We start from the raw sequence: 12,675 nt of genomic DNA, 5'->3' as shown, positions 1-12,675 counted from the left end.
TGTCAAGTATCAATATCAATACCTACAATCCAGCTGGCAAAACATAATGGGATTACAATGGTAATATTTCATCCACACACTAGTCACAAAATGCAACTCTTAGACAGAGGCATATTTGGTCTTTATAAGACTTATTACAACAATAAAATGAAGGATCGGATGTTAAAACCAGGCAATGCCAGGAAACCAGCAACAATCTATGATGTATCAGAAATTGTTGGACAAGCTTTTCCTTTAGCTTTTACTCCAAGTAACATTACACGCTGTTTTCTAGTGAATGGTCTTCATCCAATGAAAAAAAACATTTTCAAAGATTATGAGTTCTCGCCATCCACTATAACAGATCGACTGCAGCCTGTGTCTGAAGACTTTTTGAGCAGACCTTGACCCTCAACTGATACTGAGGTGACAAGCTGCAGTCCTGCTTCTTTTGCAAACCAGATAAGCGCTAAAATTGTGTCTCCAAATATTATTCTACTTTACTCAAAAGCTCAACCCCGGTAAAAAATCTGGAAAAAGTTTTCAGCCTCAACACTTTAGATTAAAAGCTGAGAAAACAAAGAAAAAATGCTCAGTCAGAGACTTTGTAGTTATAAAAGATTCAGGTTTTTAAAAGATCCTGGATTGCACAATTTCACAAATTTGCACAAATTCAAGGCAAACATGCTGTAAAAAACTTTGTAGCAGAGGTACTAGAAGTTGCTGACACATTTTTCAAAATTCAGTAATTGATAAAGAACACAAACTCACAAAGACTTACAAGAGAAGATAAACTGTCTATGAGCTGGACAAATCAGACATGGTCTTTCAGTTGCCACATCCCTCTATTACAAGAGATTCAGCACGACAGCTAGAGAAACTATCATTTGGCATTAACTTTGATTACCTGAATGTAGAGTAGACAAATGCTAAATTAAAGTGACTTAAAATTACTAAACCTTATTGTAGACTTTTGTTATTACACTTTTTTTAATAAACTTTATTTTTTATGTAAGTTTTTGATACTTCTAAGTTTTTAAACTATATTTTAATTTATATAGATGTTTTAATACTTCTATATAAATTAATATATAGTTTATATAAATCTAACTAGTTTGATTAATATTATCTTAAATGAGGCTGATTTAAAGTCCGATTATCCTATAAGTAAACATTTTATCAAATTTCTACCATGTTGAGTACTTAATCTGTTAAAACAATATTACCTCTAAGGTAAAACGTATATACCAAGGTACACCACCGGTGGTGTACCTTGGCTGTAGTGTAAGCAATTTTTCAAAATTATAAAAAGGGATGAAAAAATATGACTGGGTGTTTAATAAAAAATTGTAGAGTAACTGATATCATTACGTTAAAGAAAATATATTGTTGCAGAACATGTTGTATTTTTTTTTAATATTTGTAAAAGTTTAAAAATTCCTCCGAGGTACAACACTCTTCCCTATTGTTATTTTTGCTGTTATTGCTGTTGTTTTTATGTTTTAAAAACATATATTAAATATATTATATAAAAAATGTTAAATATTTTCATTAATTGATAAATATATATTATTACCATTACAAAAATATACAAAAGTGTTATGAAAACTTTTTTATAAAAAGTAAATTAAACTTGGACTTCTTTTAGCTGCAGATTTATTATTGTACTTAAAGTTTGGTGGGTTTTGAATAATTAATTTAGTCCACTTCTTTTCCTTTTTTGTTAAAACATTTTAAGGTCCACATAGATATATTTATTGTTAGGTTTTACAGTTTTCAGCTGTAGATATTGATGATGAGACTTTATTAAAAGTCTCATCATCACCGAAATATTTTTACAACAAAATATGGACCAATTTTCAATTCAAAATACTCTAAAACGAATGTCTAAATAAGTCATTTAGCTAAAGTTTTTATTCTGACCAAATGACCAAACTTTAGCAAAAAATAAACATTGCTGTTTTATGAGGTAATAAAGTTTTTTTCTGTGTGAGTTTTTTAACAAAGTTTTTATAGAAGATGAAAGTTTTTTTTGCAACGACATGCAGTTTCTTAAACATCTATCAAAAGTCATCAAAAAAGATGTCTTGTTTTAGAATTTAACTTTTAATAAGTATTGTTGCTTTATTTCTGGTCATGAAATTATTTAGTTGCATTATTTCAAAATTATTAGTCAAGAAATTATTTAGTTGGTCAAGTTATTATTTTAATTGCATTAGTGAAAAATGGTCATGAAATTAGTGAAAAATGAAACTATTGTTTTAGTGGAGTTAAATTAAGAAGAAAATTATTAGTTTTGTAGCTTTTTTTTACAATTATTAACAATTATGATTTTTTTTAACAATTATTAACAATTATGATTTTTTTTAACAATTATTGATCTAGATTTTGTTACTTTAAGTTTTTAGTTGCACAATGTTATTATAAGTTATAAAAAAAAATTAAAGCAATACAAAATAAATATTGTGATGTAAGAAAACCAATTATATAAATGTTTTAAAACGTTACTTAAATTTTTTTAGTAAACGAAACTCTTTTTCATCTTTCTCACATTGATTGTGTTTACTCATTTCGGGCTCCAAGCAAGATGGAAAGGTTTTATTATTTATTATATAAAATTAAATTTAGATTTTATTTTAGAAGTAAAAAGTATTTATTGAACATGCAGTGTATGAATTTTTGATTACTAATTTCAGAAATACTTGGGTTAACAAAATTCAACAGGCTTCTCAAATTTTTATTGAAACAGAGCGTGAAAAGAGAAGTAAAATCACCAGAGGTATGTGTAGTGGTTAATCACATTATTACAGGGGTGTTACAGGGGTCTTAGCATTTTAACAATGTTTTGGTGTTACAGGGGTGATACAGGGGTCCTCTATATTTTTCTTAACATCAAATCTAGTTCAATTTTTCAAATATGTAACTATTTAAACAAATGAGGCATTTTTTCAAACATAAAAAAACAAAATGTGGTAGTGATATTGTGGAAGAGCGCTTACTTTGTAAGCTTACTTTGTAAGAAGTTCTGAGTTTGATCCTCTGATGGTACCAGGCTCAACTTGTTTTTTTGCACAGCGGCTTGTTTGTCAGGGTTTATATTTCAGAGTTAAAGAGTTGAGAGAAGATTGTAACCACAATAATAAAAGTAGCCTCCTTGACTGCAGTGCCATCTCAGCTTTGGGGAGGCAAATAACATTTTAAAAAATTGCATAAACTTTGATTTGTAAAATGTAGTTTTTTAAATAAAAATTTCGTTTAGTCAATGAGTTCAATAAAATTTTTGTTGCAATCAGCATTTTTCATGTAGAAACAAGTTGCACAGAAAATCACAAAATTTTAACTACTAAAACAATCACTTATTAATGTCAAGGCTAGTTGTTGCTTTTTAAACCAAGGCTAGAATGTTGCTTTTTAAACCTTGTCTAAATTTATTTTTCTTAAACCAAGGCTAGAATAATGTTTTTTAAACCTTAGCTAGAATTATTTTTCTTAAACCAAGGCTAGAATATTGTTTTTAAAAATTTAATTTAAAATTTCCAACCTTTTCTCAATAATCTCAAAATTATGGTTTAATTTTGTTAAATGGGTTGGTTGCTATTAGTATAAAATAATTTAATCTTATTTCAAATATATTGAATCTTTTTCACTTATGTTTGGAGCTCTTTTACTTCTTATGATGCAATGAACTTACATAATCATGGTTAAATTTCTTAAACTAAATATTTGCATACTATTTTTTGTTAGCCAGATCAGTATGCGACAGTAATGAAGTTGGTCGGTTAATTGTTACTATCATGGAGGGTGCTGATTTACATCCTTCTGATCCTACAGGTATGTAACCTGTAATCATCAGACAATTTGTCCAATGGTTACAATTTGTTTGCACAGGCTATATACGGAGTATATAATTGATTTAATTGTATATAATAGTTTGATTTTTTTTCAACTTTTATGCTTTTTGTTTTTTTAAAAGTACATCCCAGCAGACCTAAATTTTTTTCAAAATTTTTCCTTTTCTCTATCTTTTATGATTTTTTTTTTTGTTAAATCCTTTTGTAAATTATAAAAGCTTTGGATTATTATCAATCTGTATGTTAATGTAATAATTTTATTCAATGTAATATTTTTGGTATTTATTTTTCATATCCAATAATTTACAACTTTAGTTTTATTAAATTTTTTTCGTATGCATGTATATCCTATAATTTATAATTTTAAGTTTATTAATAAAAATATTTTTACTTAATGAAAAAAAATTTAATTTTTACATTTTACATCGAAGGCCATCTACCTTCAGTTGTACTGGTGATCGTTTTGAAACATCATATAAAGATTTTAATTTTCAGGGGAGCACTGAAAAAATATTTTGCTTTCTAAATTTTTATAAAATTGTGTGAGGAAACCAATTGCACAACAACTTGAGAGTCACCAAGTCTAGTTGCTATCTGCTATGTATTTCCCACATTGTGTAGTGTTACAATTTAAGTCAGTTTAGTAAGCAAAATATTATCTTATGGACATATTCTATGTTTTACACATAAGAAAATTTACATAATCCAATCACATATCTTTTATTACATTGATTACACCATGTAACAACATTTTTGTTTATGTTAATTTTTTAATGTTTCTTACATAATTTTTGTATGCTGATTTCAGTGGTACCATTGGTTTTTCTCTATCATCAAGATTTCCTGAGAAAAAGCATAAAGTATATTTCGGAGTTTTCGTATATGTGTAATGCAATTAAAACATTATATATATATGCTGATTTTAACTATATTCGTGTGTTTATTTTCAGTTTAACTAATTACAACTGTTACATGAAGTGGTGAATATGTCTAGTAGATCCTGCAAGCTTTGTCCTGACTCATTCTGTTATGTTTGTGGTTACTATATTAGTCCAACACAAGCTAAACATAAGATTGTCAGTGGTACAAAATTCTTTACTGCATATCATGCTTATTTTGGCATGGCTATGGGAGATCAGGACAAATCGTGGGCACCACACTACAGTTGTGGTAGCTGCAGATCAACTCTGGAAGGATGGCTGCGTGGAATCCGAAAGTCAATGCCCTTTGCGATTCCGAGAATATGGAGAGAACCGACGAACCATCATGATGACTGCTTTTTCTGCATTGTTGACATTTCAAAGTATAAAAAACCGAAAGATAGGCTGACTCTAGTTTATCCAAGTACACCATCTTCTATTGGACCAGTTCCACACAGTGATGAATTGCCTGTTCCTACTCCACCTCAATCCGAAGAAGCAGCTGCATATCATTCTGAAGTAGACTCACCGGATGAACTCAATGATGACTGTGATTTCAGGGAACCGAATGATTCACCTCATTTCCCTATCCAACAAGAACTTGATGACTTAGTACGAGATTTAGGTCTCACTAAATCAAATGCAGAACTTCTGACATCACGTTTGAAAGAATGGAATTTATTAGATCCAAGCTGCAGAACCTCGAAATACCGAAAAAGACATGAAACATTCGCATACTTTTATGTAGTATCAGAATCACTGTGCTATTGTCATGACGTTCGTGGTCTTTTCAATGACATTGGCATTGTTCACAATCCTGAAGAGTGGAGATTATTCATTGACAGCTCAACAAGAAGTCTAAAGGCAGTTTTGCTCCATAACGGAAACCGATTTCCTTCGATTCCAGTAGCTCATTCCGTTCATCTAAAGGAAGACTATAAGAACGTGAAGTTGTTGCTTGAGAAAATCAACTACGACAGTTACAAGTGGGATGTATGTGGAGACTTTAAGATGCTAGCATTTCTTCTCGGTCTGCAAGGAGGATACACAAAGTACTCGTGTTTTCTTTGTTTATGGGATAGCAGGGCTGCAAACCAGCACTTCACAAGACGTGAGTGGCCAGTGAGAGAACATTTACAGCCTGGTTTGCACAATGTTATTAATCAATCTCTGATACCTGTTGAAAAGATCTTACTACCACCCCTTCACATTAAACTTGGTCTTATCAAACAATTTGTCAAAGCATTAAACCCAGATAGTGCAGCATTCCAGCATATTCGGCAGATGTTTCCAAAGGTGTCAGATGCAAAAATTTCAGCAGGTATATTCGTTGGTCCACAGATTAAAGTTATGTTGGCATGTAAGGAGCTTGAGGACAAAATGTCTGCTGTTGAAAAAGAAGCATGGACTGCATTTAGACATGTTATTCATAGCTTTTTAGGCAACAATAAGAGTGATAACTACAAAGAGATAGTGGAAAACTTAATTGTACGGTACGCAGATATGAAATGCAGAATGTCAATAAAGCTGCATTACCTGCATTCACACTTGGAATTTTTCAGACCAAATTTGGGTGATGTGAGTGAAGAGCACGGGGAACGTTTCCATCAGGATATTTTTGCAATGGAGAAAAGATACCAGGGCAGATGGGATGCAGCTATGATGGGTGACTACATCTGGTGTTTGATACGCGATGACGAGAAACTTCATAAAAGAAAACCTCGTTCTACTGTTCACTTTTAGTGTTTTTTGAGATTGTGAGAGACTGTTACAATACAATATAATGTAACATTATGTAATATATGTAAGAAACATGATGTAACATGAAGTTTTGTAACATAACATAACACTTTTGAATTAGTAAATGTTTTATATTGACTAAAGTAGAATCTAATGCAAAACGATTTATATTAATTATATGTTTAATTGATTTTTTTTTTTTTTACGACCAAACGATTGATGCAATAAAAAATCCAATGTCATATTCAGACTCAGCATACTCAAATTAATTAAGAAACATCAAAAAACTTTGATAAACAGAAATTTTTTTTTTTTTTGTTACATTGTGTTATAATAGATTTACAAACTAAGAAAGGAGTTGTCGTAATATATAGTTGAATAAATTATATAATAAATATATTATTAATAAATTACATTAAATTTTAGTAGTCTTTAGTCTGCATATTAATTTATTTAGCCTGCATGTTATATATGTTTTATATAGTTTTTATATATAATATTTATATATAGTTATATATAGTTTTTGAATGTAATTTTCAATTGTGATTGATTTTACATTGTTGCTTTTTTTTATATATTTTTCATATTTTTTGAGTTATGTGTGTTCAAACAAAGTATGTTATGTTTAGGTACAAGTGATCCCTACTGTGAAGTTAGTATGGGTTCCCAAGAGCAAAAGACTAAGGTTATTCCAAAAGACCTGAACCCAAAATGGAACTCGACTGTAATTTTTTTTTTATTTATTTATCATAGCTAAATTTTAACATTGAGTGAATTTGAGCATTAGTAGAGCATCGGCGCTTTTTTTATTTCGTTTCAAGTTTCATTTCAAAAACATTAAAATATTCACAGGTTCTGAATATCTTTAAAAACAATTTAAAAAATTGGGTTTTAGGATAGGACATCATCATCATACAGTCACTAGAATCAAACAATTTGAGAAGATGTAACATATGGAGTAATAAACAGCAACTTGAAAAAATATATAACATATGGAGTAATTAACAACAACTTAAATTGAATGTCTCAAAAAATAGAAGACAAGAAGTATCTTATGCCTCAACATGTACAAAGTCAGAAAAAATAAGCTGTGGAATGAAGTTGGAAAGAATAAGCGTTCTAAGAGTTCTCCAATGTTCTATTTATGAACCCTTACTGTTTTAATTTATTTAAAAGATATCTACCTATCCTTGAACATGCCTTATTTTGTTCTTTTTGCAGATGTACTACTCTTTTTTATTTACACTTCAATATAAAAATAGTTTTCTCTACAATCAATCGTGAGCTGGAAAATGTTAATGACTTGTTCAAATCAAAGACTTTCAACTTCTTCAGCTAACTATAAACAAAATTATAGTAAACAAAGTTGTGTCATTTAAATTCCTAAAAATAATGTTTGATGAACATTAATTACTTGATGAATCTTAATTAGAAAAATTAGGTGTTTGTATTAATATTATTAATTGAGAACATTATTTTCTTATATATACATGCTTGCTAGTATCAATTATGGTTTATCACTTGAGGCACTTTACCCTGATATGTAATATATTTTTTAACACTATTTAAAAAAGTATTTAGGATGATGTTTATTATTAAGATATCAGTATTACATCCATCCTGGCCTCACTAAATGCAGTAATGAGAGTATTTACATTTTTTTTTTAAATGAGGGTGTTATGGTGTTATTATATACTGAGGGTGTTATACTCTCTTAATTCACAGCATTTACTAAAATATCATACATAAACTATAAACTATCATACATATGTAGACTATACATTTATATAAATATGTATTATACATATAAAGCTGTATCAAACATATTTTATTATGATATATTAAAATTTTTATATGTACACATATTTTGTTCAGATGTATTATTGTTATTAGATATTATTGTTATGGTATATTAAAACTTTTAACACATCTTTTTTAGATGATCTTTAGCGTTAAAGATTTAGAAAAAGATGTTCTATGTATATCCGTTTTTGATCGAGATTTTTTTTCACCAAACGGTAGTGGTTTTTTAATCATATAAGCTTTTTTGATGTTGATATTTTAATAATACTTTCTAAATACATTATTATTTTTTATCAATCACCCCACACATCCTTCACACACACATACACACACACACACACACACACACACACACTCACACATGACAACTTTTTAAGTTTTTAGTTTTGATTTAAATATAAAATTTTAAAACATTATTATATTAAAATAATTATGACCATTAGGCAATAAAATATTTTAATTTAAGAAATTTTTAGTTTTATTTATCAATGAAACTTGAGGTGGTTCAACTATACCATATTCTGAAGTGACTCAACTAAACCAGATTCAACAATTTTGTCCGGGCAAATATTTCTTTGAAAATGCGATATAAATTTTAAATGTTTTTAGGTCCCAAATATATTATTTTTTAGGGATATAAGAATTTAGGAGTTTAGGATATAAGAAAAATAAAATATTAAATAAAAAAATAATATATTAGTACCTATGAAAAGTTTCAAATTTAAGAAAATTTTCCTAAAGTAATTTATTTAAAATAAATTAATCATTCAAAAATAAATTTTTCAATCATTTAGTAATCTTCTTTTCTTTCGACATTTCCTGTTTAGGGGTCGCCACAGCGGATCAAACTCCTCCATCTAGCCCTGTCATGAGTGTCCTCCACTGACACACCAGCCACTCTCATATCCTCCACCACTGCATCCATAAACTTCCTCTTAGGTCTACCTCTCTCCTCTTACCTGGAAGTTCCATCCCCAAAACCTTACTGCCAATATAGCTCTCCTGTCTCCTCTGTACATGTCCTATCCATCTCAATCTCGATTCTCTAACTTTATTTCCATAACATGCTACATGTGCTGATCCTCTAATAAACTCATTTCTAATCTCATCCTTCTTCATCACTCCAAATGAGAATCTTAACATCTTCATCTCAGACACCTCCATCTCCATCACTTGTCTCTTTGTCAGTGCCACTGTCTCCAGTCCATACAACAAAGAAGGTCTCACTACTGTCCTATAGATCTTACCCTTCATTCTAGCCGACACCATTTTATCACAGATCACACCAGACACTTTGTGCCATCCACACCACCCTGCCTGCACTCTTTTCTTTACAACTTTCACTTCCTCCATTACTCTGTACAACCCTAAGTAGGTAAACTTGTCGACCTTCACCAAATCAACTCCTTGTAACTGGACCTGTCCACCGTCTGCCCTCTCATTCACACACATTTACTCTGTTTTACTCCTGTTCACTTTCATTCCCCTGTTTTCCAAAGCATACCTCCATCTTTCCAAGTTTACCTCCACTTGCTCTCTACTCTCACTATAGATTACAATGTCATCAGCAAATATCATAGTCCAAGGGGACTCCTGCCTAACTTTGTCCGTCAGTCTGTCCATGACAATTGCGAACAGGAAGGGACTCAGGGCTGATCCCTGATGTAGTCCTACCTCCTCTTTAAACCTGTCTGTCATTCCTACTGCACATCTCACTGCTGTCACACTGTTCTCATACATATCCTGCACCGCCCTCACATACCTTTCCGCTACTCCTGACCTCCTCATACAATACCACAGCTCCTGTCTTGGAACTCTATCATAAGCTTTCTCTAAGTCCACAAACGCACAATGTAACTCCTTCTGTCCTTCCCTATACTTCTCCATTAACACTCTCAGAGCAAACGTAGCATCTGTGGTGCACTTAGCTGGCATGAAACCATACTGCTGCTCACAGATCTCTACTTTTCCTCTAAGCCGAGCTTCCACTACTCTTTCCCAGATTTTCAGGCTGTGACTGATCAACTTTATTCCCCTGTAATTACTACAGCTCTGAACGTCGCCCTTATTCTCAGGCATCTTCTGACCTTCCAAGATTCTGTTAAATAAACCTGTCAAAAACTCCACTGCTATCTCTCCCAAACATTTCCATGCCTCCACTGGAATATCGTCAGGTCCAACTGCCTTTTCACACTTCATTTTCCGAATAGCAGCCCTTACTTCCTCCTTGCTCACCTAGGGAACCTCCTGATTCACAACCTCTGTCTCTCCTAACCTCCCTTCCCTATCATTCTCTTGATTCATCAGTTCCTCAAAATACTCCTTCCACCTTCCCAAGACACTGTCCTCACTAGACAACACATTTCCATCTTTAACCTTAATCATCCTAACCTGCTGCACATCCTGCCTATCACGGTTTCTCTGTCTGGCCAATCTGAACAGATCCTTTTCCCCTTCCTTAGTGTTCAACTTCTCATACAGATTACTATATCCCTTTTCTTTAGCTTTTGCCACTGCTCTCTTTGTCTTGCCACACATCTCCTTGTACTTCTGTCTACTTTCTTCAACTTGCTGAAAATGCCAATTTTTTTTTAGCCAACCGCTTTCCTATTAAACTTTCCTGAACTTCCTCATTCTACCACCACGTCTCCTTGTCTATCTTCTTCTGTCCTGATGTCACACCAAGTATCTTCCTAGCCACATCCCTCACAGTATTTGACGTCTCATCCCAGGTATCCAGAATATCACCACCCAGTGCCTGTCTTACCTCATCCCTGAACTTTACACAGTAGTCCTCATCCTTTAACTTCCACCACCTGATAATAGGTTTTGCTCTCACTCTCTTCTTCTTCACCTCCAAAACCATCCTACATATCACTATCCTATGCTGTTTAGCTATACTCTCTTCTGGTACCACCTTGCAATCACTATTCTCTTTCAGGTTTCTTCTCCTACAGAGGATATAGTCGACCTGTGTGCCTCTTCCCCCACTCCTATACGTCACCCTGTCCTCTTCCTTTTTCTTAAAATAAGTGTTAACTACAGCCTTTTTATCCTTTTAGCAAAATCATTTGTCCTTCTGTATTCCTTTCTTTAATCTCCTGATTTTTTTACCTTCAATAGAAATGTAAAAGAAATATTGAACGTTAACGTTTTCAAAAAAAAGCTTGACATATTTTTTAACTCACTACCAAAAAAAACTATCTTATCAATACTTCTATTTCTCGCTTGAGATTGTATCTCGTATACCATATAAATTGTTTTAAGTATAACTTTTTAAAGTGAAAACTTTTTAAAGTGGCAAACAGCTGGAGAATAAGTTCCTATTCTCCTGATGTTAATTCTATTTAATTGTTAATTCTATTTAAAAATCAAGTGCAATAAATTATGTCATTGAAACAATTTAAGTGACCCAAAAAAAAATTCTTTATTAATTTTCAAGGGTTTTTTTAGATTTCCTTGGTCGCACTGAAGTGACTGTATCTTCGATATTGAAAGAAGGTAGTGGACCAATCACTAAAAGGTTATTACTTCATGAAGTTGATACTGGAGAAATTGTTGTAACGCTAGAGTTAAAAAATTTAAAAATTTTATAAAAGTATCATGAACTGCAAAAAAATAGAATATATCATTATACTTTGCTTGACTTGCACAAATTATATATAGAGAAATAAATTATTGAAGTATTATTTTATATTACAACAAGGGTAAGAAATCTAAAACATTCTTTATAGATCGTCTTCAATAACTTGATGTTTTTTTATTGCTGTTTAAATTAACTTTTTGAACCTCCTTGACCTCCTGATAAAAAAAAGTACACTTCTTTAATTATTATAACCAATTACGATTGGTAATATAGTTTTAATATTTTTATATAACCATTAAGCTTATGAAAAGTTAATTATGCAAAGTGAATAGTTTAAAATAATTATAATAGTTTAAATAAATTATAATATTAATTAAAACTTAAGTTGAAGTTTTGAAAGTATTAAGTTTGTTTTTGTTACTTAGTTGTTTTTTGTTTGTTTGTTTTTTGTTTTTTTGTTGTTGTTTTTTTGTTGTTGTTCTTTTGTTTTTTATTTTTAATTTGCATTTTAAAAATTGAGACATTTTTATATTTTTGCTAAATAAATAAATTACGAGACCTTTGAAAATTTTTTAAATTGTTTTGCTTGTGTTTATGGCTTATTCTATGGCTCCATTCTATAATAATAGAAATAAGCGGATCTGGATACATCTGCTTACCAGGTGTTAAATATTTTCAGAGCAATTATAAGAAGATCGGAATTTCACTAAAATTATTAAAAAATGTAAACTTCTATTTCTTATATGCTTTTTAAATGTCAGCTTTAAAAAGTATAAGCTTTTTAATTGTATGGTAT

General features: G+C 31.0%; 1 protein-coding gene across 5 annotated transcripts in view; it reads left to right on the top strand.

Annotated features, from left to right (window-relative positions):
* Positions 1 to 12,447, top strand: part of LOC100209603 (intersectin-1) — a 104,759-nt gene extending 92,312 nt beyond the window's left edge. For 4 of the 5 annotated variants that reach the window (XM_065792019.1, XM_065792020.1, XM_065792018.1 and 1 more), the window contains exons 39-44: positions 2,502 to 2,574; positions 2,676 to 2,758; positions 3,724 to 3,810; positions 7,120 to 7,214; positions 8,430 to 8,508; positions 11,747 to 12,447. In XM_065792019.1, coding sequence (XP_065648091.1) covers positions 2,502 to 2,574; positions 2,676 to 2,758; positions 3,724 to 3,810; positions 7,120 to 7,214; positions 8,430 to 8,508; positions 11,747 to 11,889 — 560 coding nt within the window. In that variant the 3' untranslated portion in view covers positions 11,890 to 12,447. The remainder of the gene's footprint in view (positions 1 to 2,501; positions 2,575 to 2,675; positions 2,759 to 3,723; positions 3,811 to 7,119; positions 7,215 to 8,429; positions 8,509 to 11,746) is intronic. The other variant, XM_065792023.1, reaches the window with a different exon arrangement.
* The last annotated feature ends 228 nt before the right edge of the window (positions 12,448 to 12,675 follow it).

The sequence above is a fragment of the Hydra vulgaris genome, chromosome 03 (assembly GCF_038396675.1).
Source record: "Hydra vulgaris chromosome 03, alternate assembly HydraT2T_AEP".
NCBI lineage: Eukaryota > Metazoa > Cnidaria > Hydrozoa > Anthoathecata > Hydridae > Hydra > Hydra vulgaris.
Note: the sequence above shows the minus strand (reverse complement) of the source record. Positions and strands in the feature narration are given on the sequence as shown.